General features: G+C 41.8%; 1 protein-coding gene across 5 annotated transcripts in view; it reads right to left on the bottom strand.

Annotated features, from left to right (window-relative positions):
- Nucleotides 1-314: 314 nt before the first annotated feature.
- The window catches only part of hus1 (HUS1 checkpoint clamp component), a 43193-nt gene continuing 16820 nt past the window's right edge, over nucleotides 315-26687 (bottom strand). For 3 of the 5 annotated variants that reach the window (XM_068011124.1, XM_068011134.1, XM_068011144.1), the window contains 5 exons: nucleotides 18480-18587; nucleotides 12477-12551; nucleotides 8327-8426; nucleotides 6787-6918; nucleotides 315-1107 (listed from right to left, as the gene is read on the bottom strand). In XM_068011124.1, coding sequence (XP_067867225.1) covers nucleotides 1025-1107; nucleotides 6787-6918; nucleotides 8327-8426; nucleotides 12477-12551; nucleotides 18480-18587 — 498 coding nt within the window. In that variant the 3' untranslated portion in view covers nucleotides 315-1024. The remainder of the gene's footprint in view (nucleotides 1108-6786; nucleotides 6919-8326; nucleotides 8427-12476; nucleotides 12552-18479; nucleotides 18588-26687) is intronic. The other 2 variants (XM_068011154.1, XM_068011164.1) reach the window with 2 other exon arrangements.

Here is a 26687-nt window from a genome sequence, read left to right as displayed (position 1 = left end):
TGTTCAGAACCAGAGGACACTAATTTCAATTAATTATCAAAGGAACCAACAGTGACATGAGGAAAAACTTTTTTTTACGCAGGCAGTGGTTAGGATCTGGAATGTACTGCCTGAGAGAGTGGTGGAGGCAGATTCAATTGTGGCTTGAAAAAGAATATTGGATGATCATCCGAAAAGAAAGAATTTGTAGGGTTACAGGGAAAGGGCGGGTGAGTGGGACTAACTGAGTTGCTGTTGTAGAGAGCTGGCATGGACACAATGGGCCAAATAGCCTCTTTCTGTGCTGTAACCATTCTATGATTCTAGTAACTGTATAATGTTCTTTTTCATGTCTTTATTGAAAATATAGAAACAGAAAAGAGTAAAAATAATTCTTTTGTTTGAACTTTTCTGATTTTGTAACTTCAATAAATAAGTTAACCAAATTGGCAGTAATACAATGCAGGAAGAAAAAACAAACAAGGCCATAACTGTACAGTGAAATTGTAAGAAATTGTGCCTAAATTACTGGAACTTTGTCTCGAAACTGCATCGATTGATTCAATATGAAAAATAAAGAACATACAGCAAAGCAATAACTCCACAGAAAGTGAACACTCACATCAGAAAACAAGCTTTTGAGCTTTTCAAAAATAGATACAATTTTTCCACTTTGAAATCAATACAACACATTGAAAAGATAGCTTAAAAATGGAGTTTCATCTTCAGTAGCTGTTGAAAGTGGATACTTCGTAGCAAAATCAATCAGATAAGCCTCTCAAGCAAAGTAGAAAAAATATTGAAACATTCTATCTGTGTTGTATCTGAGATTTTATCAGGTACCATTTCGTGAGCAGCAACTTTTCAAAGATCTAAAAATTAAAAGGTTACTGTAGTGGCAAGTCCAAATGTTTGCACCATTTCTAAACCAGAGGTTTTGTCTTGTCGCAAGGTGGACTTTTCAGGCAGGATGTTCATTCTTTTCAAGCAAGGATGATACTTCTGCAGGTGTCCACGATACTGTTAAATGTTAATGGGATGTTTCTCAAGCAAGAGCTGGTATAAAGTACTGAAGAGACACATCTTCATGTAGCAAAACAAAATGAATAACTTTTTTACTCACAATATCTGTAAAGAAAATGCATAATTTTAATGAACTGCAACTAACACTCAAATTTAACAACTTTTAAACATACACTCATAAAGCAAGCATTAGCTCATTCATTTTAAATAGGTTACCGTCAGTATGACAATTAAGAAACCTAGGCCATTATACACAGGAAGTACGTTTTTACAGTTATAAGACAAGCGTATAATTTGCTTCACTTTTCATGTGTGTTAGATCATTACTAGTCCTCACAGAAAGAGTCTGATGACCTGTGCCAAACTGGATGGAGGTCTTTGAGACACATGAGTACATAAGAACATAAGAAACAAGGAGCTGGAGTAGGCCATTTGGCCTTCAAGCCTGCTCTACTATTCAACAAGATTATGGCTGATCATCTACCTCAACTCCTCCTTCCCACACCAACCCCATATCCCTTAGTTCCCAAACATCTATCGACATCGGTCTTGAATATAGTCATGAACTGAGCATTCATAGTTTTCTGGGATAGAGAATTCCAAAGATTCACAACCCTGAGTGAAGAAATTCCTCCTCATCTCAGTCCTAAATGGTGGACCCTTTATTCCGAGACTGTGTTACAGTACCCCAGGTGTGGCATTAGTATAATTGTAGTAAGACTTATTAACTTTTATACCTTATCCCTTTGTAAGAAACACTAACATACCATTTTCCTTCCTTATTGCTTGCTGTACCTGCATGTTAATTTTCTGTGATTCATGTACAAGCACAGCCAGGTCCCTCTGAATGCAAACATTTCCCAGTCCCTTATCATTCAAAAAATATTCTGCTTCTTATCTTTCCAAACAAAGTGGATAACTTCACACTTGGCACATTGCATTCCATATGCCATGTTTTTTTCCCACTCACTCAATCTGTCGATTCCCTCTGCAGCATCTTTGCTCCTCCTCACCGCTACTTTCCCACCTAACTTTGTGTCATCAGCAAACTTGCATACATTACATTCATTCTCCTTATCTAAGTCATTAATATAGATTGTACTGATCCTTGTAGCACCCTGCTACTTACAGCCTGCCAACCCAAAAACGTCCCATTTATTCCTATGCTGTTTTCTAGCTACTAAACAATCTTCAATCCATGCTAATATATTACCCCCAAGTCCTAATTTTATATAATAACCTCGTGTGGCACCTTTTCAAATGCTTTCTGAAAATTCAAACACACTACATCCACTGGTTCCCACTTATCTATCCTGCTAGTTACATTCTCAAAAAAACTTCAATAGATTTGTCAAACACGATTTCTCTTTCATAAATCCATGTTGACTCTGCTTAATCATATTATGATTTTCTTCCTCCCCTGCAACTACGTCCCTCATAATAGATTCTAGCATTTTGTCGACTGTTAGGCCAACTGGCTTCTCTCTTCCTTCTTTCTTAAATAGCAGGGTTATATTTGCTACCTTCCAATTCTTGGGAACTGTTCTAAAATCTCAGGAATTCTGGAAGATCAAAACGAATGCATCTACTAACTCTGCAGTTACCTTTTTTAAAACCCTAGGATGCAGGGAATCAGGTCCAGGGGTTTTGTCAGCACTTAGTCCCATTAATTTCTCCATTTCTAGTTCAGTAGTTACACTGATTTCTTTGAGTTCGTCATCCTCACTAGACCCTTGGTTCCCCACTATTTCTGGAATATTTCAACCATGAAGACAGATTGAAACTATTTGTTTAATAAATGCCATTTCCTATTTCCCATTATAATACAAGGTAACACCTTGCCTTCCCAACCTTGCCTCATCTGAGATAAAAAACTGCTTCATCTGATAAAACACAGAAGAAAAAATTTAATCTCATAGTTACACAATCAGTGCCTCAGAATAATACAAAAATCACTTCTGTCTAATTAAAATACTTTATCTTATGTGCATAAATAATTGGAACACATCCACAACTTGATTAACAAAACCAAACATCAAGAAGAATTTTAATTTAAAAATTTGAAAAGTTTCAATTGCTCCACATTTACAGTTGAGCCATTAATTAATTCCCTGCTTTGGGTGAAGTCTTATAAAGGTTATACTACTGCAAGCCACTCCACCTGATATCAAGAAATGGCTGAAAGCACCGGATACAGCAAAAACTATGGGCCCTGACAACATTCCAGCTGTAGTACTGAAAACCTGTGCTCCAGAACTAGCCGTGCCCCGAACCAAGTTCTTCCAGTACAGCTACAATACCGGCATCTACATGACAATGTGGAAACTTGTCTAGATATGTTTTGTTCACAAAAAGCAGGTCAAATCGAATCCAGCCAATTACCACCCCATCAATCTACTCTCCATCATCAGCAAAGTTCTAGAAGGTGTCATTGACAGTGCTATCAAGCAGCACTTACTCAGCAATAACCTGCTTACTGATGGTCAGTTTGGGTTCCAACAGGGCCACTTGACTCCAGACTCATTGCAGCCTTGGTTAAAAGAGCTGAATTCAAGAGGTGAGGTGAGAGTGAGTGCTCTTGGCATCAAGAAAGCCTTTGACCGAGTGTTGCATCAAGGACCCCAAGCAAAATTGAAGTCAATTGGAATCGGGGGAAAACTCTCCACTGGTTAGAGTCATACCTAGCACAAAGGAAGATGGTTATGGTTGTTGCAGGGCAATCGTCTTAGCCCCAGGACATTGCTGCAGGAGTTCCTCGGGGTAATGCCCTAGGCCCAACCATTTTCAGCTGCTTCATCAGTGATCTTCCCTCCAAATAAGATCAGAAATGAGGATGTTCGCTGATGATTGCACAGTGTTCAGTACCATTCGCAACTCCTCAAATACTGAAGCAGTCTGTATCCACATACAGCAAGACCTAGACAACATTCAGACTTGGGCTGATAAATGGCAAGTAATATATGGGCTGCATAAGTGCCAGGCAATGACCATCTCCAACAAGAGAGAATCTAATCATCTTCCCGTGACGTTCAACGGCACAACCATCGCTGAATCCCCCATCATCAGCTCCTTTGGGGGTTACCATTGACCAGAAACTGAACTGGACCAGCCACATAAATGCTGTGGCTACAAGAGCAGGTCAGACTGGGAATTCTGCGGCGATTAACTCATCTCCTGACTCCCCGAAGCCTATCCACTATCTACATGACACAAGCCAGGATTGTAATTGAATACTCTCCACTTGCCTGTATGAGTGCAGCTTCAACAGCACTCAACAAGCTCGACACCAACCAGGACTAAGCAACCTGCTTGATTGGCACCCCTTCCACCACCTTAAACAATCACTCCCTCCATCACTGGCGCACAGTGGCAGCAGTGTGTACCATCTACAAGATGCACTGCAGCAATTCGCTAAGCCTCTGTCACCAAGTACCTTCTGATCCCTGCGACCTCTACCACATAGAAGGACAAGGGCAGCAGGCGCATTGGAACACCAGCACCTGAAAGTTCCCCTCCAAGCCACACACCAGCTTGACTTGGAACTAAATCGCTGTTCCTTCACTGTCGCTGGGACAAAAAGCTTGAGCTCCCTTGCTAACAGCACTGTGGGCGTACCTACACCACATGGACTGCAGTGGTTCAAGAAGGCAGCGCACCACCACCTTCTCAAGCGCAATTAGGGTTGGGCAATAAATGATAGCCTTGTCAGCAACGCTCACATCCCAGGAATGAATATAAAAAAAAATCATGTACTGACATTCTCGCATTTGCAGATGAATGTGACCAAAATGCCAACTGCAAGACTTAAGATTTCATTGCAGTTTTATGAAACTGAAAAGTGTGATAAGCAGAACAGCACAATAAAGGCACATTTACACAATTTTTAAATATTCACACATTTTCCATGGAGTTGCTCAGTGAGTTGAAGAGTTGCTTTGAAGCAATATGGACTTTACAAAAATGATGTTTTAAAAACTGCATGGTGGGGTTTTCAACAGATGAGCAGTGAAAGAAAAAAGTGCTGATTAGGGTTAAACGTAAGAGATTTATTGTGAAAAGTACAAATTAAGTTTAGAGAGATTGAGGGAATACATTTTCATTTACAGTGAAGCCAATTAAATAAAAATGTGACTAAAGTAGAAAACAAGATCACTAAAAATCAAAGAGATAGGGTGAAATAGAAAATGGGGTATCAAAAAACTGAGAGGAAGAGAGAAGAATGTTGCCAGGGCTTGAAGGTTGCAGCTATGAGTAAAGATTAGAGAGTCTAGGGTTGTTTTCCCTGGAACTGAGGAGGCTGAGGGGTCACTTGATAGAAGTGTACAAAATTATGAGGGGCCTAGATAGCATGGACAGGAAGGACCTGTTTCCCCTGGCGGGGATGTCAGTTACCAGGGGGCACAGATTTAAGGTGATTGGTAGAAGGATTAGAGGGGACATGAGGGGAAACCTTTTCACCCAGAGGGTGGTGGGGGTCTGGTGTTCGCTGCCAGGAATGGTGGTGGAGGCAGAGACACTCAATTCTTTTAAAAAGTACTTGGACATGTACCTGAGGCGCTGTAACCTGCAAGGCTATGGACCAGGCGCTGGAAGGTGGGATTAGTTTGGGCGGATAGTTTATTCAGTCGGCGCAGCCACGATGGGCTTAATAAGAACATAAGAAATAGGAGCAGGTGTAGGCCATTCAGCCCCCTGAAGCCTGCCCCGCCATTCAGTAAGATCATGGTTGATCTGTCCCAGACCCATGGCCTCCTTCTGTGCTGTACTTTTTCTAGGGTTCTAAAAATTTGATCATTAAAATGTGAAGACAAGACTAGGAAAATGAGTTTGCAAGAGAGCAAGAAAAATGGGGTATTAAAAATTCAGAAGCAACAGTGTACGCACATTATTGCTGCCCCAGGGTGTGGCACGGAATCTATTTTTTTCAGTCAGTTAAAAAATGTTATATCCACACACTGGGACACAGACACACACACATACGCACACATAGACAGCAGGTCTTGAATTTTTAATACCCCATTCTTTTCTCTTTGCTGCAACTCATATTTCCAGTTTAGTGTGTACCTACCATGATGGTACAGCATTGGGTTGAGGTCTGCTGCCTTATATCTGCTGCCCTGGAATGCTTGTGGTCTTCTCTGCTGTCTCCGAAGATACATGCTTCACCAGTCAACTTGGCTGGTAAACCGGCACTTCAGTTCTGAAAGCGCAATTGGCGCTTATAATAACTGGAGAAAAAGTAACTGGTGCAATGGTTTTATATGGTATGGGAGGAGGAGACTAGGCCCACCCTAATGCAACACTGCTTACATGCAATGTCATTACAATGTTATGCACATGCTCAGTGGACCCCAGGACCAAACTAGCATACACTCCTACATTGTGTGGAGGATGCAAAATAATCCTTATGTGACAACTGATACTACAATATGAATGACAGACAACATAGCCATTCTCAATTTTATTTAAAGAATTCAGGAGAAACTTTTTTGCTCAGAGTGCTGTGTATGTGGAACTTGCTATCACATGGGGTGCTTGAGGTGATTAGCAGAGGTGCATTTAAGGGGAAGCTGGATTAAGTAAGTGAGGGAGAAAGGAATAGAAGGATGTGGATATGTTGATTGGGTAAGATGAAATAAATAACAGCGTCAGGAGGCTCATGTGGAGATAAAGAGTGGCATAAATGAAGATTGAATGGCCTGCTTCTGTGCTGTAAATTCAACTTAAAATCCAACATTGTTAGTCAAAATAGGTAAAAACTGGAGAAAAATAAAGTTAACTCACTGCATATGGCCTTGCTTGGATTGACCTGCTGTCCAGCAAGAAACTGCAGAAGTCTCTTTATGTCTATCCTTGCTTCAGCCATGTTCGCTGGATCCCTTATTTGGAAGGAACCAGGTGGTGTACCTTCTTCAACTGTTATGGTTAATATTCAACACATTATCAGTTAGATTATAAAGTTTATGCTAAAGTGTAAGCTCAAAAATCAATTTTATGGTCTCTAAAACAGAAGTTAACAGCATGTTTTTCAAATTGCAATGGTAATTGTAATAATTCAGCCAACGTCATTTTTTTCAAAGAAGGAACTGCTCCATGCTCAGGTCTCCTTGACATACCTAGTGGTCAACTGTGGATTTTAGCTTGTGGAAGGCACAGGCTAAACTCAATGCCAGGACATCCAGGCACCAATTATCTCTAGTGATATCAATCTTCCACTATCCAGTATGTCCCTGACTCTTGTGCCTTGGCAGCAAAGGTTATTCTGGGCTATCTGCTACCAAAACTGGGCACACACAGCTTGGGGTTTTCAAATTAGCAGACTCTGCGAGATTCACCGTCTCGTCAGACAGAGTCTCGGTTGGAATCCAAGTTCCACACTTTTAGTAGCTCCCAGTAGGTGACAGGTAGCTTGGACAGAGACATATATTTCCACACCAGCTCCAAGTAAGTGAACGTCAGTTTATCTCATTCAGCCTGGTAGGATGGCAATGGCTGAGGGAATCAATTTCTTTGCTAGATATACAAAACTTAATGTGCATGATACAGTGTTAATACTGAGCTTGCAATGCTTGTGTTTTCCCCATTGTTTGTTCCATAATTTAGCATTCAACGGTGACTTCCAAGGCAACTAAAGTTCTTCAAGAAATTAAGATGACAGAACATAAGTCAAGTTATGACAAAATAGAAAGTACAACAATTTGAGAATAGCCAATAAATAAAAACATGTTTTTTTCACCATGGTCCATACAATAGTTTTATTGAAGAGGAAACTCTCCGACAGGTAGGAAGTGCATTTTGTGTGCACATATATATGTAGATTTATATACATACCTTTGGGTACTAAGTAGAACAGTGTAGAGAAAATAAAACATAGTGAGCAGAAAAAATGCAAGTTCCAAGTATATAAATGGGGATGAAAGCATAACATCCTTCCAATAATACACTGACTCATCTCGGTGAACTGCAAGTTTATTTAAAATAAAAGCAAAATACTGTGGATACTGGAAATCTGAAATAAAAACAGAAAGTGCTGGAAAAACTCAGCAGGTCTGGCAGCATCTGTAGAGAGACGCAGAGTTAACGTTTCAGGTCAGTGACCTTTCATCAGTTCTTTCATCAACTTCTGCTGAGTTTTTCCAACACTTTCTGTTTTTATTGCAAGTTTATTTCTCAATTTAGAAAATCACTATCGATGTTGGGTGGTAGATTCCTCTCCCAAGAGTTTTAAATTTTCCACTGTCATTCAGCAATTTGACAAATAACTTTTAAAGTTTTGCATATTCTGTTTTTCAATTTGTACAAATATTTTTATACATTTACATACCCCAAGGAGGATTCCCAAGTTCTTTAAAATGTGTTGTCACCGACACCAAATCAGTATCAATTTTCAAATTCATTTCTCCATTCTGATTGGCTTCAATTACCTGAAATGCAAAAATTATCAAGTCTTTCATTTAAACTTTTCATTAAGGCCAATACTGAAAACTCTCCAAGTTACTCAACACATACTTCTCCTAAGTCAAGTGACTGAGTTAACACTACAGCTCTAGAGCCTCTGGCCAAATTTATGATAGCAATAATAATGTGTTCCACCGATCGTTGCTGGATTCTTCACCTCTCAATAGCAGCATTCTGGTCCCACTGCTGTTCCCTTTCATGAATCCAAATGCACCAACAAAGGCACAGATCTTTCTAAACCACCAGGTATTCAAAAGTTGTTCAGCCACAAAAGATGTGTATGCCAAATTAATTAAGTCACTAAATATAGATGTGCAAATATAAATTGAGTTGCCAGCACTTTATAGGCCAACAATCTGTAATTTTGACACCCCACCTTTAATGTTTAGCTCAAATTGGAGTATAAATTGAATTCCAACCAAAACAATGATGATACTCTTGATAAGTGGGATTTTCAAACAAGATGAAAAATTCTCATTTCCCCTCTATTATTCATGATAAATGAACTGAAAATGTACATACAGGAAACACCTTGAATGAAAATCTGAAAATCTCCAAATTTGACAAGTGTATTTATGTCTTTACTGAAGTTTGGCACAAATTGATGATGTCATTTTAGCCAATTATATTATGTTTGAGTTACATTAAACCAACATACTAACACTGACCAAATGGCAACAGCATAAGGAGGCACTAAATAGTTGGGTGGACCCTACTTTCATTAACAGATACAAATCACTGTATTTTGTTGTGAACTGATTCTATCTTTTGGGATATTATCAGTTTCATTATATTCTAAAAAATCAATTTGCAAAATAAGTAAAAGAAAATTGTTTAATATATTTAGAATTTTGTTGACTTTTTCCTTTAGAGCAGCAACATTCAGAAGACGAAGTGATGAAGACTCTACAACACAGTTTCATGCCAACTCCAATGGATTTCATGGTAATTAACTTAAAAGAGTAAAAACATACTAACGCAAATCTTGGATATGGTACACACTTCCTGTGTACAAAAATGCTTCTTGTAATGTAAAATATTGAAAATGGAAACATTCTGTGTAAACATTTAGAATGGAATTCTGTATGTAAACGTTTTATGTAAAACTATATGTAAACATATTGCTACAGTTTGATTAATCAATCGAATTACAAACTGTTCAAAAGATATTTGGTTACCATTTCCCCTTCAGTAATTAGATTGCCGAGTCCCACAATAAGGTTTTGAACAAATTAAAACATTTTTAAAAATGCATATTTCATAATACATACTAAAGTGTATCCACTCAAATGTCTACTGTGGCTTTTCATACTTTCACTTAACGTTTTTACTCGATAGCCTCAACCTTTCCCAAAAGCCTAGGTTTGGACTTGAATTTTTGACTGTCAGCAGAAGATAGATCTTGCAGTTTGAGCAGGTGTCATGTGCACAATTTCCCATGCACAAGAAGAATTTATGCAAGGAAAATGATAAAATGCTTCTCAGACTCTGACAAAATCTGGTTACTTTTCAAAATGATTTTTTTTTAAAACGGAGGGAAAATTTCGAAAGCTCTTTTCAGGTGCTATTTAAGACTACAGGAGAGAGAAAGAGAGAGAGAGTGTGCGTGGGTGAAAGAATACATAATTGACAGCACTGATTGGAACTCTGAAGTTGCAATCACAGTTCTTTCTTTTCTTTTGGGCCTCCTTATCTCGAGAGACAATGGATACGCGCCTGGAGGTGGTCAGTGGTTTGTGAAGCAGCGCCTGGATTGGCTATAAAGGCCAATTCTGGAGTAACAGGCTCTTCCACAGTAATCACAGTACAATGATAAATACTGCATAAACATCAGATTGCATTTTAAGTTGAGACACGCAGTGTCTTCCTCATCCTAATCTGAACTCATTTTAGAAAAAAAATGAATTAAGACTTTGAAAGTGATGTCTCTAGTTATAGTTTATTTTTCTGATAATTACAAAATACAAGCATTCTAATCAATAACACCTGTAAGAGTGAAAGAGTGGTAGACAGACATAAAAAGAGAATGTGAGTGTGAAAGAGACAGATAGATGCATAAATGCACTTCCAAGAACCAATCACAAACAACCAAATTGCAGAGATCTCCCCAAGTGCTGCCAGACCTCTGGAACATCCCCACCTGAGGCTCATGACTCCCCTCACTGACAGTTACCAGGAATCCACCAGTGAGCCAAAAGTTACATCCCAGCCCAGTTTGGCAAAAACAGCCGATTGCTGCTTCACACTGGTTTTAGATCAAAGGATACCCTCATGCTCTTACACTTCAACAGCTTTAGGGCAGCACTGCCACACATCCTGTAATAGGGAATAGTCCTGGGCTTCACTAGCACAGAAGGATGGTCCAAGGCACAGTGCTATCCAATGCCCTACCTATGACTGCTAGATAACGAAATAAATATTCAAACAAATAAATAATAAATCATTAGATAAATGAATAACTAAATAAATAAGTAAATAATCAGATAATTAAATAAATTCCATCCATCTAAACCACTCATTTACAGTGTACAGTCAGTCATGAAATTTATTCTCCAAACCACCAACAAAAATTCTTTCATGCCACTGAATAAAAATAGCACGTGACATTCATTTCCCTATGTGCTACTACATAGGATATACACTGCATTCTTATAAAACAGTGTGTCCTCAGTTTCACCATAAGCAATTCCACAGGTGATCTTCTAGTATGACATAAATCCATAGATTCCGAATCAAAATACAAAAACACAGCACTGGTTCAGAAGACCAACCAAAAGAGAGATAAATAGTTGGTCAGCAGTACATTCCATTCAGTGAAATCAGTTTTGCAAATCAGAGATGTGCTTGTAACCACCACTCTACTACAGAGAATGGTAATACATGCAACTCAACAGCACAGCACACTGATGTAAAACTGTTCATCACTCATACCAACAGATTGAGTTGGCACTAAAAATGCACAATATAGGCACTGGTACATGAATTTCATCATAAGATCATAACCTTGTCTAAACATTTACGTAACTCCAACTATTTTGTTGCCTACCACCTTTAGTTTACATATCAATACAAGACTAATGTGACACCTACAATAAATACTATGTCTTACAGAATAACAGCCTCAAAAGAATGTAAGAAATAGGAGTAGCAGTAGGCCACATGGCCCATCGGGCCTGCTCTGCCATTCAATAAGTGCAGTTCCAACAACACTCAAGAAGCTCAACATCATCCAGGACAAAGCAGCCCACTTGATTGGCACCCCATTGACCACCTTCAACATTCACTCCCTTCACCTTCGACACACAGTGGCAGCAGTGTGTACCATCTACACTGCAATGCCCAAAGGCTCCTTTGACAGCACCTTCCAAACCCGTGACCTCCACCGCCTAGAACGACAAGGCAGCAGATTCATGGGAACACCACCACCTGCAAGTTCCCCTCCAAGCCACACATAATCCTGACTTGGAACTATATCGCCGTTCCTTCACTGTCGCTGGGTGAAAATCCTGGAACGCCCTTCCTAACAGCACTGTTGGATTACGTGCACCCCAAGGATTGCAGCAGTTAAGAAGGCAGCTCACCATCACCTTCTCAAAGGCAAATGGGGAGGGGTAATAAATGCTGGCCGAGCCAGCAATGCCCACATCCCATGAATGAACAAAAAAAAAGATATTGGCTGAACTTTTACATCGCCTCAATTTTCTGCCCTATCTCCACATCCCTTGTTCCCTTAGTGCCCAAATACTATCAATCTCAGTCTTGAATATGCTCATTGACTGAGTATCCATAGCTCTCTGGGTTAGAGAATTCCAAAGATTTACAGCCCTCTGAGTGAAGAAATTTCTCATCTCAGTCTAAATGGCTGACCCCATACCCCTGATTCATTGTCTGTACTTAAAAAGAAAATGGAATACTTCAATAATTTTATTTATGCTGTCCTCAACAATTAAGGTGGCAATGGATTCAACAAACGAGAAAAAAACTTAACCAATGTAGCATTTAAGATACAAACTTACAACATGGTTTGCAAGATTCTTCATTCTTTCCACAACACTCTTCATGATCTTCAGTACTGGTAAATAAATACTGACCTTTAAAATCAATGACAAGTCGGTTTATAAATGTAGAAAATACAAAGAGTCGTTGCAATTATTTAGATAATAGTTCTATTCAGACACACTAAATATTAAAAGCTTGAAAACTATGAAGTGTACTAGATCACTTTTGGAAACAACTGAGGCTTCTGTGACTAGTCAATATGATGCAAGAGCCAATATGATATGTTGATACTACAGAAGAATCAGATACTAAAATAAGCTAGTTACAAAATCACAGAATTGTTACAGCGCAGCAGGAGGCCATTCAGCCCATCGTGTCTGCACCGGCTCTCCAAATGAGCAATTCACCGAATGCCATTCCCCCGCCTTCTCCCCATTCTTCCTTTTCAGATAACAGCCTGATTCCCTTTTGAATGCCTCGATTGAACCTGCCTCCACCACACTCTTGGGCAGTGCATTCCAGATCCTAACCACTTACTGCATGGAGAAGTTTTTCCTCATGTTACTTCTGCTTCTTTTGCCAATCACTTTAAATCTGAGCCCTTTCGTTCTCAATCCTTTCACGAGTGGGAATAGTTGGCTTTAGATTTTATATTCTGAAAGCACCCTAGCATGAATAGCTATCAGTTCAAAATACTTCCGAAAAAATAGCAGATCTCAGTGTGAGCCAGAGGATATTCTATTTTTCTAACAATAGGGGTGTAAGTGCCAGTAAAAACAAAATGAGTCGATGATTTACTGTAACTGAAAAGGCAAATTCCATTTTATTAAATATTTTGGGATTTTCAGGAATTGAATTGTCACTATTATACTGTTAAAACCATGAATAGGATATCTTATTAGTATTTAATTTCTATCCTTCACCAATTTTAAAGTCGCGAAAACACCAAGATGCAAGTTGGGCTAAATAGAGGCAGACACGAGCTATTCGGCAGTAAAGGATCCTTGGGCTTTGGCAGAACTAGTGTTGTGGAGGACTCTGGGGGGACTGAAGGGGTTTTCTAGCATAGGTGGGGGGAAACGATCTGATCAGATATGACGATGATGGGAAACCTGGGATTTGACAGAACTGGGAAGGGGATAGAAAACATGGTCTGGCTCACTGCTGGATTCCTGGTGTCTGTCAGCATACAGAGGAGGGTATGGACCTGATAGCACAGGATGAGGGCAGAGATAGGGGTCTGCTTACACTTTCAAAAAGATCTCTGAAAACATTTCCCTCCTGGCCATCATGCTGGTAAATGGCTGGTAAATTTCCTCTATGCTTCATTCCCTGCCCTCGTCCTGGACTTGCATCTTTCTCTAGTTCCTCTCCATCTCCCCTCATGCCTTTTCTGAGCTCATCTTGTCCATGAGAGCTATCTCCTGCTCTCTGAATTCTATTTTCACTGAACTATTAATCATCCAATTTCCCTTCCTGGCTCCTATGTTAGCTTACATTATTAAAGGTTCTCTCTCCTCAGGTATTCAATTTTAAAATTCTCATCCTTGCTTTCAAATCCCTCCATGGCCTCATCCCTCCCTATCTCTATAATCTCCTCCAGCCCCAGAAATCTTGGAGATATCTGTGCTCTTGTTATTCTGGCCTCCTAAGTATCTCCAATTTTAATCGCTCCACCATTAGTGGCAGTGCCTTCACCTGCCTGGGTCCTACACTCTGAAATACCTTCCCTCAACCTCTCCATCCTCCTTTAAGATGCTCCTTAAAACCTACCTTTTTGACCAAGCTTTTGATCAACTGCCCTAATAATCTCATGTGGCTCAGTGTCATATTCTAGTTTGCAATATCCCTGTGAAGCACCTTGCGACATTATAAAGCTCCCTTAACGTAATAAAAATACAAATTGTTGCTGTTATATACAATGTGAACAGAAGTGACAGAAGAACTGAACCATGTGCAATACCATTACCCACTTCCACATTCTCTGAAAATCTGCTCTTAATGCCTACACTCTGCTTTCTCCCTTCCGCCCAATGTTTAATTCAGCTTGCCAACTAATTCCAGACCCCTTTATCCTCTCTAATGATCTCTTGTATGGTAACTTGTCAAAGGTTTTCCCAAAATCCACATTCACTACATCCACTGCATTTCCCCAATCTACCTTGTCGGTTACCTCCTCAAAAAATTGAGGTTTGTCAAGCATGATTACCACCTTTGAAATCCATGCTGTTTATGTCTCACTATTTTCCTTTTATCTGGATATATGGTAATGTGATCCTTAATTTAAACTCAAATTTTCCCAACCACAGATATTCAGCTAACTGGCCTCTAATTACTCAGATTAGTGCTGTCTCATCTTGTAATAATTGGTACTACGTTAGCCACTCTCCAGTCCACTAGCACACAGCTACACTAAATAGTGCCAGAAAATATAATTTCCAGGGTCAGTGCAATTTCGTCCCTCAGGATTGAAAGATATATCCCAATGGTCTCTAGTGGCTTGTCTTCCTTTAACTGAACTAACCTATCTCGAATATTCCTTTCATCCAGCATAATATTACTTATCTCATCCTCAATCACTTCAAGATTCATATCCGCTCCAATATCTTTTTCTTTAGTAAAGGTAAATAATTATTACATACATCTGCCATTTTTTGATCATCATTGATAAGTTGAAAATTCTCTCCTCTCACAGGCCCTACCTTGCTTTTAACAATTCTCTTTGTACTGATCTACTTGTAAAATCTACTTGCACTTTTGAACTACAAGAAAGCCCCCAGCGATTTAACATCCGCAGCACTTAAAGCAGCCAGAAGTACTGCACAAAGAACAGCTAGGCGTTGCGCAAACGACTACTGGCAACACCTATGCAGTCATATTCAGCTGGCCTCAGACACCGGAAACATCAGAGGAATGTATGATGGCATGAAGAGAGCTCTTGGGCCAACCATCAAGAAGATCACCCCCCTCAAATCTAAATCGGGGGACATAATCACTGACCAACGCAAACAGATGGACCGCTGGGTTGAGCACTACCTAGAACTGTACTCCAGGGAGAATGCTGTCACTGAGACTGTCCTCAATGCAGCCCAGCCTCTACCAGTCATGGATGAGCTGGACATACAGCCAACCAAATCGGAACTCAGTGATGCCATTGATTCCCTAGCTAGCGGAAAAGCCCCTGGGAAGGACAGCATTACCCCTGAAATAATCAAGAGTGCCAAGCCTGCTATACTCTCAGCACTACATGAACTGCTATGCCTGTGCTGGGACGAGGGAGCAGTACCCCAGGACATGCGCGATGCCAACATCATCACCCTCTATAAAAACAAAGGTGACCGCGGTGACTGCAACAACTACCGTGGAATCTCCCTGCTCAGCATAGTGGGGAAAGTCTTTGCTCGAGTCGCTCTGAACAGGCTCCAGAAGCTGGCCGAGCGCGTCTACCCTGAGGCACAGTGTGGCTTTCGTGCAGAGAGATCGACTATTGACATGCTGTTCTCCCTTCGTCAGATACAGGAGAAATGCCGTGAACAACAGATGCCCCTCTACATTGCTTTCATTGATCTCACCAAAGCCTTTGACCTCGTCAGCAGACGTGGTCTCTTCAGACTACTAGAAAAGATCGGATGTCCACCAAAGCTACTAAGTATCATCACCTCATTCCATGACAATATGAAAGGCACAATTCAACATGGTGGCTCCTCATCAGAGCCCTTTCCTATCCTGAGTGGTGTGAAACAGGGCTGTGTTCTCGCACCCACACTTTTTGGGATTTTCTTCTCCCTGCTGCTTTCACATGCGTTCAAATCCTCTGAAGAAGGAATTTTCCTCCACACAAGATCAGGGGGCAGGTTGTTCAACCTTGCCCGTCTAAGAGCGAAGTCCAAAGTACGGAAAGTCCTCATCAGAGAACTCCTCTTTGCTGACGATGCTGCTTTAACATCTCACACTGAAGAATGCCTGCAGAGTCTCATCGACAGGTTTGCGTCTGCCTGCAATGAATTTGGCCTAACCATCAGCCTCAAGAAAACGAACATCATGGGGCAGGATGTCAGAAATGCTCCATCCATCAATATTGGCGACCACGCTCTGGAAGTGGTTCAAGAGTTCACCTACCTAGGCTCAACTATCACCAGTAACCTGTCTCTAGATGCAGAAATCAACAAGCGCATGGGTAAGGCTTCCACTGCTATGTCCAGACTGGCCAAGAGAGTGTGGGAAAATGGCGCATTGACACGGAACACAAAAGTCCGAGTGTATCAGGCCTGTGTCCTCAGTACCTTGCTCTACGGCAGCGAGGCCTGGACAACGTATGCCAGCCAAGAGCGACGTCTCAATTCATTCCATCTTCGCTGCCTTCGGAGAATACTTGGCATCAGGTGGCAGGACCGTATCTCCAACACAGAAGTCCTTGAAGCGGCCAACATCCCCAGCTTATACACACTACTGAGTCAGCGGCGCTTGAGATGGCTTGGCCATGTGAGCCGCATGGAAGATGGCAGGATCCCCAAAGACACATTGTACAGCGAGCTCGCCACTGGTATCAGACCCACCGGCCGTCCATGTCTCCGTTATAAGGACGTCTGCAAACGCGACATGAAATCGTGTGACATTGATCACAAGTCGTGGGAGTCAGTTGCCAGCATTCGCCAGAGCTGGCGGGCAGCCATAAAGACAGGGCTAAATTGTGGCGAGTCGAAGAGACTTAGTAGTTGGCAGGAAAAAAGACAGAGGCGCAAGGGGAGAGCCAACTGTGCAACAGCCCCAACAAACAAATTTCTCTGCAGCACCTGTGGAAGAGCCTGTCACTCCAGAATTGGCCTTTATAGCCACTCCAGGCGCTGCTTCACAAACCACTGACCACCTCCAGGCGCGCATCCATTGTCTCTCGAGATAAGGAGGCCCAAAGAAGACTTGTAAAATACTTCACAATTTCTTTCAATGCTTTGGAATTATTTTCCTCAACTTAGCTTTCCCTATCCTGCTCTTAACTTCTTAGATGTTCCTTTAGTTTTTCTTCATTATTCTTATAGTCCTCAATATTAATTGGTTTCTAACCATTTATGTATAGCAATCTAAAATTACTTGTATCCGTAGTGAATGGTATATACTAGGCTCTTACTCTCTCAAGCAGCTTCCCAGTTCTAAAAAAAGTCCAAAGTAAATTTTATCTGAACAAAGCTTTTGAAATTCAACCTCTGGTGTCTCTTAACATAATTTTGGAAAACAATCAAATAGATTTTGCTAGTAAGAAGCATTCTATCATTCAGCTAGTTTAAGCACTGCCTGAGAATGTGGGGGAGAAGGCGGGGGAATGGAACTGAGGAAACTGCTCTTTCAGAGAGCCGGTGCTATTGATGCATCTTGGGAAGTAGTTCACAAGTTGCATGCTCAGACTGCAGGATGTACCTTCAGCTATGAGTCACAGCTCTGGGCAAAGACATCAAGTCCAAGATCATGCCTCTGGGAGAGGTTGAGACCTTCAAGCAAAAGCATATGGTGCAAAGGCAGGTAAATGGGGCTGAGGTTCAGATCAGCCAGGACTTAACCAAATGGTGGAACAGGCTTGAGGAGCTGAATGGTCTACTCCTGCTCCTATTTTCTTAAAATATTCAGCAAAGTACAATGCCACACAACATACCACCACAAATATAATTTGTTCTGATGAGTACTCTGCTATTTCAAGGATGTTTTGTGTAATACGAATAATCACTGGAACAGATATGGTACGTGTACTTTTTTTTGGGGGGGGGGTGCAGGGGAATGGAGTAAATCAACAAATTAGGAAGCATGTAAAGGTATGTGATGTAAACCTCGACACATATGTGCAAATAATCCCCCCATCCTGCTCCCAATGTACCAGGACTAAACCCTAGTACCAGCATTGAAGTCTGTTCTAGCACTGCCATAACTATCATTTATTATGTAAATGAAATAAATTAAGGTGTGATGAAAGTATATTTCCCTAACATGAACAAAACCAATACAAGGAAACTCACTGTAACCTAATAACTTACATCAAAATCTGGAACGCTGGGTTCTTCAAAATCATTCCACAGCTTTCTGGGGATGATGCTGACAGGAATATCATGTGTAACAATGCGACTGTGGCTGGAGAGAGATGGCTGTAAGAGCAGGAAGCAAGTTATGTCCAACTTTTCCAACAAATTCCAGAATCAGATCTTCTGTATAATTGTGAAACCAATTGTTTGTGCATGCAATTCTACAAATGAAATTTTAAAGTTTTATTTCTAATATAGATTTTATGAAACAATGTGCAGTTTGATTGTAGTGCTAGGAGGAGAAGTGCATCAATAAATCCCTTGATTCCCAGATTACAACGCGGAATCAGCCCGTGCTTCTCTCTTCCTGTGACTTTTACTCTGCTTGGATCTCATTCTGTAATCCCAGATTTTCCTTTCTAATTTCACTTGTTTTCCACTCTGTATCCCTTTTTCTCTCTCTTAATGTTCAACATACTTTTTTTGTTGTATCTGCATCTCTGGTCTTCTGCACTTGTATTCCCTTTCCAACTCGAAACCATGCCTTCCCTCTGGCTTCTCTCTTCTGAATACCATCACATAATTGCACTCTTGAGGTCCTTCTCTCTTTGATTACTCCCGAATATTTTCTCTCAGTATGTTTCTGTTTCTCATCGCTCAATCTGCCTTTTTCCTCTCATCTACAGTATATAATCCACTGATTCATCCAGTCCTCTTCCTATTCTAATTCTGTCCAATACACCAATACTCAGCATTTCTACTCACAAACACGGAGCTCCTTCAAAATGAAATAAAATTAAATGATGTTGCGCAGTGTGAATTCAACACAATCAAATCTTCAGCATAAACCAGCATTCACTAGTTTTAGATAGAAGTCGTGTTGTAGCCATAGAGTCATTTACAGCCCAGAAGGAAGTAATTCCAGCTCTCCGCAGAGTACTCCAGTCAGTCCCACTCCCCCGCTCAATTTCCATAGCCCTGCAAGTTTATTTCCTTCAAGTGCCCATCTAATTTCCTTTTGGAACTATTGATTGTCTCCTCTCCCACCACCCTTGTGGGCAGCCAGTTCCAGGTCATTACACTCACTGCGTAAAAAAGCTCACCACCACCTTCGCAAGGGCAATTAGGGATGGGCAATAAATGCTAGCATAGCCAGCGACGCCTATGTCCCATGAGCGAATAAAAAAAGAAATGGTTACAATCTATTTTCATGTCTCTTGCTAATCTACTGTAATAGTCTCTTTTATCTCTCATCAATTTCTTGGCCCTTTGCTGAATACTAAAATCCTTCAAATCTTGAGTCTTACCACTCTTTTTGCAACATTATAAACATCTTCCTTTGATCTAATACTACCTTTAATTCCTCTTTTCAGCCATGTATATTTGTTGCAAATTATGTATTCATTATTTAAATGATAGTCATTGCTTTTATATTATTATATCTTTTAATGTAGTTAGCCAACTGGCCCCTCATACCTACATAGTTTGTTTTGTTTAGATTTAAGGTCCTAGTTTCAGACTTAACTAAATCATTTGCATACTAAATATAAAATTCTAACATACTATGGTCACTCTTCCAAAAATGCAAGGTTATTATCTAACCCTTTTGTAAATAAAATTAGCACAAATGGGATTGGGGGTAATATACTGGCATGGATTGAGAATGGTTAACACAGAAAGCAGAGAGTAGGAGTAAACAGTTCACTCTCAGGTTGGCAGGCAGTGACTAGTGGGGTGCCGCAAGGATCAATGCTTCGGCTCCAGCTATTCACAATCTATATTAATAATGTGGATGTGGGGAACAAATGTAATATTTCCGAGTTTGCTGATAACACAAAACTAGGTATGAATGTGAGTTATGAGGGGGATGCAAAGAGGCTTCAAGGGGATTTAGACAGGCTAAGTGAATGGACAAGAACATGGCAGATGGAATATAATGTGGAAAAATGTGAAGTAATCCACTTTGGTAGGAAAAACAGAAATGCAGAGTATTTCTTAAATGGTGAAAGACTGGGCAGTACTGATGTCCAAAGAGAAAATGGAATAGTGTAGGTCAGATGGTTTCACAGGTCGGCGCAACATCGAGGGCCGAAGGGCCTGTACTGCGCTGTAATGTTCTAAAAAAAAAGAACTGGGTATCCTTGTTCATGAGTCACTGAAAGCTAACAAGCAGGTGCAGCAAGCAATTGGGAAGACAAATGGTATTTTGGCCTTCATTGCAAGAGGAATTGAGTACAGGAGTAACGAAGTCTTGCTGCAGTTAAATGGCGCCTTGGTGGGACCGCACCTGGAGTATTGTGTACGGTTCTGCTCTGCATACCTGAGGAATGATATACTTGCCATAGAGGGAGTGCAAAGATATCAAGAGATATGGGGATAGTGTAGAAAAATGACATTGTGGTGGAAGATCAACCGTGATGAGCTGAATGGAGGAGCAGGTTCGAGGGGCCGAATGACCTACTCCTGCTCCTATTTAATATGTTCACATTCCCCCTGCATCACATGCCCAAAACAGATAAGACAGATGAATGCGTGGCTGGAAATATGGTGCAGGAGGGAGGGTGTTAGATTCCTGGGACACTGGGCCTGGTTCAGGGGGAGATTGGACTTGTACAGGCCGGACGGATTGTACCTGAACAGAGCTAGGACTGAGTTCCTTGCGGGACGTTTTGCTAGTGCTGTTGGGGAGGGTTTAAACTAGTTTGGCAGGGGGATGGGGACCTGAGGATAGACTCAGTTGGGACAAAACCAGAAATGAGAACGGAAGGCAGAAAATTAATGGATGGGTCTGGAAGACAGAGGAAACAAAGTTGAGGAAAAAAAAAGAGTTCGGCAGTGCTCAAGGGTATCCATTTCAATGCCTGGAGTATAGCAAATAAAGCAGATGAGCTGATGGCACAGATAGACACATGGCAGTATAATATAATAGCTATTACAGAAACATAGCTGAAGATGGAACAGGAATGGCAGCTCAACGTTACTGGTTACAGGTACACGTAGCTGAACAGCTGATGTAGGAGGGAGGGTTTCAGATATCTGGATCATTGGGATCTCTTCAGGGACAGATGGGACCTGTACAAGAAGGACGGGTTGCATCTAAACTGGAGGGGCACAAATATCCTGGCTGTGAGATTTGCTAGTGTCACTCGGGAGGGTTTAAACTGGTGTGGCAGGGGGGTGGGAACCATTGCAGTAGGACAGCAGGTGAAATAACTGAGGGGGAACTAGTAAATAAGGCCGGTAAGACTAAGAGGAAGAGCAGGCAGGGAAATGTTGCTGAGCACAGCAGGACTGGTGGTCTGAAGTGCATTTGTTTCAATGCAAGAAGTATAACAGGTAAGGCAGATGAACTTAGAGCTTGGATTAGTACTTGGAAATATGATGTTGTTGCTATTAAAGAGACTTGGTTGAGGGAAGGACAGGATTGGCAGCTAAATGTTCCGGGATTTAGAAGCTTCAGGCGGGATAGAGGGGGATGGAAAAGGGGTGGGGGAGTTGCATTACTGGTTAAGGAGAATATCAAAGCTGTACTGCGGGAGGACACCTCAGAGGGGTCATGCAGCGAGGCAATATGGGTGGAGCTCAGGAATAGGAAGGGTGCAGTCACGATGTTGGCGGTTTACTACAGGCCTCCCAACAGCCAGCGGGAGGTAGAGGAGCAGATATGTAGACAGATTTTGGAAAGATGGAAAGGTAACAGGGTTGTAGTGGTGGGTGATTTTAACTTCCCCTATATTGACCGGGACTCACTTCGTGCTAGGGGCTTGGATGGGACAGAATTTGTAAGGAGCATCCAGGAGAGCTTCTTGAAACAATATGTAGATAGTCCCACTAGGGAAGGGGCTGTACTGGACCTGGTATTGGGGAATGAACCCGGCCAAGTGGTCGAAGTCTCAATAGGGGAGCATTTCGGGAACAGTGACCATAATTCCGTAAGTTTTAAGGTACTTGTGGATAAGGATAAGAGTAGTCCTCGGGTGAAGGTGCTAAATTGGGGGAAGGCTAATGATAACAATATTAAGCAGCAACTGGACAATTTAGATTGGGGGCGGTTATTTGAGGGTAAATCAACATCTGGCATGTGGGAGTCTTTCAAACGTCAGTTGATTAGAATCCAGGACCGGCATGTTCCTGTGAGGAAGAAAGATAAGTTTGGCAAGTTTCGGGAACCTTGGATAACACGGGATATTGTGAGCCCAGTCAAAAAGAAAAAGGAAGCATTCGTAAGGGCTAGAAGGCTGGGAACAGATGAAGCCTTTGAGGAATATAAAGAAAGTAGGAAGGAACTTTAGCAAGGAGTCAGGAGGGCTAAGAGGGGTCATGAAAAGTCATTGGCAAACAGGATTAAGGAGAATCCCAAGGCTTTTTATACGTATATAAAGAGCAAGAGGGTAACCAGGGAAAGGGTTGGCCCACTCAAGGACAGAGGAGGGAATCTATGTGTGGAGCCAGAGGAAATGGGCGAGGTACTAAATGAGTACTTTGCATCAGTATTCACCAAAGAGAAGGACTTGGTGGATGATGAGTCCAGGGAAGGGAGTGTCGATAGTCTGGGTCATGTCATTATCAAAAAGGAGGAGGTGTTGGGCGTCTTGCAAAGCATTAAGGTAGATAAGTCCCCAGGGCCTGATGGGATCTACCCCAGAATACTGAGGGAGGCAAGGGAAGAAATTGCTGGGGCCTTGACAGAAATCTTTGTATCCTCAGGTGAGGTCCCAGAGGACTGGAGAATAGCCAATGTTGTTCCTTTGTTTAATTTTTTATTTATTTTTTATTTTTTTTAATTTTTTTATTTAGAGATACAGCACTGAAACAGGCCCTTCGGCCCACCGAGTCTGTGCCGACCATCAACCACCCATTTTATACTAATCCTACACTAATTCCATATTCCTACCACATCCCCACCTGTCCCTATATTTCCCTACCACCTACCTATACTAGGGGCAATTTATAAAGGCCAATTTACCTATCAACCTGCAAGTCTTTGGCATGTGGGAGGAAACCGGAGCACCCGGAGGAAACCCACGCAGACACAGGGAGAACTTGCAAACTCCACACAGGCAGGACCCGGAATTGAACCCGGGTCGCTGGAGCTGTGAGGCTGCGGTGCTAACCACTGCGCCACTGTGCCGCCCTAAGAAGGGGAGCAAGGATAATCTAGGAAATTATAGGCCGGTGAGCCTTACGTCAGTGGTAGGGAAATTATTAGAGAGGATTCTTCGGGACAGGATTTACTCCTATTTGGAAACAAATGGACTTATTAGCGAGAGACAGCATGGTTTTGTGAAGGGCAGGTCGTGTCTCACTAATTTGATTGAGTTTTTTGAGGAAGTGACGAAGATGGCTGATGAAGGAAGGGCAGTAAATGTTGTCTATATGGACTTCAGTAAAGCCTTTGACAAGGTCCCTCATGGCAGACTGGTACAAAAGGTGAAGTCACATGGGATCAGAGGGGAGCTGGCAAGATGGATACAGACTGGCTTGGTCATAGTAGACAGAGGGTAGCAGTGGAAGGGTGCTTTTCTGAATGGAGGGCTGTGATTAGTGGTGTTCCACAGGGATCAGTTCTGGGACCTTTGCTGTTTGTATTATATATAAATGATTTGGTGGAAAATGTAGCTGGTCTGATTAGTAAGTTTGCGGACGACACAAAGGTTGGTGGAGTTGCGGATAGTGATGAGGATTGTCAGAGGATACAGCAGGATATAGATCAGTTGGAGACTTGGGCGGAGAAATGGCAGATGGAGTTTAATCCGGAAAAATGTGAGGTAATGCATTTTGGAAGATCTAATGCAGGTGGGAAGTATACAGTAAATGGCAGAACCCTTACGAGTATTGACAGGCAGAGAGATATGGGTGTACAGGTCCACAGCTCACTGAAAGTGGCAATGCAGGTGGATAAGGTAGTCAAGAAGGCATACGGCATGCTTGCCTTCATCGGTCGGGGCATAGAGTATAAAAATTGAAATGTCGTGCTGCAGCTGTACAGAACCTTAGTTCGGCCACACTTAGAATATTGCATGCAATTCTGGTCGCCACACTACCAGAAGGACGTGGAGGCTTTGGAGAGGGTACAGAAGAGGTTTACCAGGATGTTGCCTGGTCTGGAGGGCATTAGCTATGAGGAGAGGTTGGATAAACTCGGATTGTTTTCACTGGAACGACGGAGGTGGAGGGGCGACATGATAGAGGTTTACAAAGTTATGAGTGGCATGGACAGAGTGGATAGTCAGAAGCTTTTTCCCAGGGTGGAAGAGTCAGTTACTCGGGGACATAGGTTTAAGGTGCAAGAGGCAAAGTTTAGAGGGGATGTGCGAGGCAAGTTCTTTACACAGAGGGTGGTAAGTGCCTGGAACTTGCTGCCGGGGGAGGTGGTGGATGCAGGTACGATAGCGACATTTAAGAGGCATCTTGACAAAGACATGACTAGGATGGGAATAGAGGGATACGGTCCCCAGAAGTGCAGAAGGTTTTAGTTTAGACAGGCATCAGGCTTGGACGGCCAAATGGCCTGTTCCTGTGCTGTACTGTTCTTTGTTTTCAGATGCAATAGGGAGGGAGATAAAAAAGAAGAGTGGCAATTTTGGTCAAGGAAACTATGACAGCTGTGAGGAGGGATGACATGTTAGAAGGTTCATCAAATGAGGCCATATAGTTTGAGCTAAGGAACAAAAAAGGGGCAATCACACTGCTGGGTGTGTACTGTAGACCCCCAGACAGTCAGTCGGAAATAGAAGAGTAGATATGTAGGCAAATGTCTGAGAAGTGCAAGAACTTATAGGGCAATAGTATTAGGGGATTTTACCTACCTCAGTATTAACTGGGATAGTTTTGGTGTGAGAGGAATTGAGGGAACAGAATTCTTAAGGTGCATTCAGGAGAACTTTTTTGGCCAGTATGTAGCAAGTCCAACAAACCATCACTTCGAAAGACACAGGTTAATCAAGGAAAGCCAGCATGAATTGGTTAAGGGAAGATCTTGTCTGACCAATTTGATTGAATTTTTTGAAGAAGTAACAAGGAAGATAGATGAAGGTAGTGCAGTTGATGTGGTCTACATAGATTTTAGCAAGGCTTTTGACAAGGTCCCACAGGTTATGCTGGAACTATATAAATCATTGGTTAGGCCACAACTTGAGGTCTGTGTGCAGTTCTGGTCACCTCATTGCAGAAAGAATGTAATTGCACGAGAGAGGGTACAGAGGAGATTTACGAGGATGTTGCCAGGAATGGAAAAATGCAGCTACGAGGCAAGATTGGATAGGCTGGGGTTGTTCTCCTTGGAACAGAGAAGGCTGAGGGGAGATCTGATTGAAATGTGCAAAATTTTGACGGGCCTGGATAGAGTAGATGGGAAGGGCCTATTTACCTTAGCAGAGAGGTCAGTGATGAGGGGGCTTAGATTTAAAGAGATTGGTAGAAACATTAGAGGGGAACTGAGGAAAGGTTTTTTTTCACGCAGAGGGTGGTGGGGGTCTGGAACACACTGCCTGAAAGGGAAGTTGAGGCAGAAACCCTCAATTCATTCAAAAGGAGTCTGGATATGCACCTCAAGTGCCGTAATCTGCAGGGCTACGGACCAAATGCTGGAAGGTAGGATCAGAATAGGTGAATCATTTTTCGGCCGGCACAGACACGATGGGCCAAGTGTCCTCTTACTGTGCTTTAAACTTTCTATGATTCTAAAACCTTAAATCTGTGTCCCCAAGTCCTTGTACCATCAGTTAACGGGAACAGTTTTTCCCTGTCTTGCTTATCTAAGCCAGTCATAATCTTGTATACCTCTATCAAATCTCTGCTCAATCTCATTTGCTCCATGGAGAACAACCCCAGCTTTCCAACCTTAACCTTGCAACTAAAATCCCCTATTCCTGGAACCACTCTGGTAAATCTCTTCTGCACTCTCACATCCTTCCTGAAGTGTGGTGACCAGAACTGGATGCAATACTCCAGTTGGGGCCTAACCAGAGCTTTATAAAGGTTCAGCATAACTTCCCTGCTTTTGTACTCTATGCCTCTATTCATGAAGCGCAAGATCCCATATGCTTTGCTAATCACTCTCTAATACATCCTGCCACCTTCAAAGATCAATGCACATGCACTCCCAGGTCCCTGTGTTCCTGTACACTCTTTAGAACTGCGCCATTATACCTATATTGCCTCACCCTATGCCTTCTGACAAAATGCATCACTTCACACGTCTGTATTAAATTTCTTCTGCCA

Source organism: Heterodontus francisci, chromosome 2, assembly GCF_036365525.1.
Source record: "Heterodontus francisci isolate sHetFra1 chromosome 2, sHetFra1.hap1, whole genome shotgun sequence".
NCBI classification, from domain to species: Eukaryota; Metazoa; Chordata; class Chondrichthyes; order Heterodontiformes; family Heterodontidae; genus Heterodontus; species Heterodontus francisci.
Note: the sequence above shows the minus strand (reverse complement) of the source record. Positions and strands in the feature narration are given on the sequence as shown.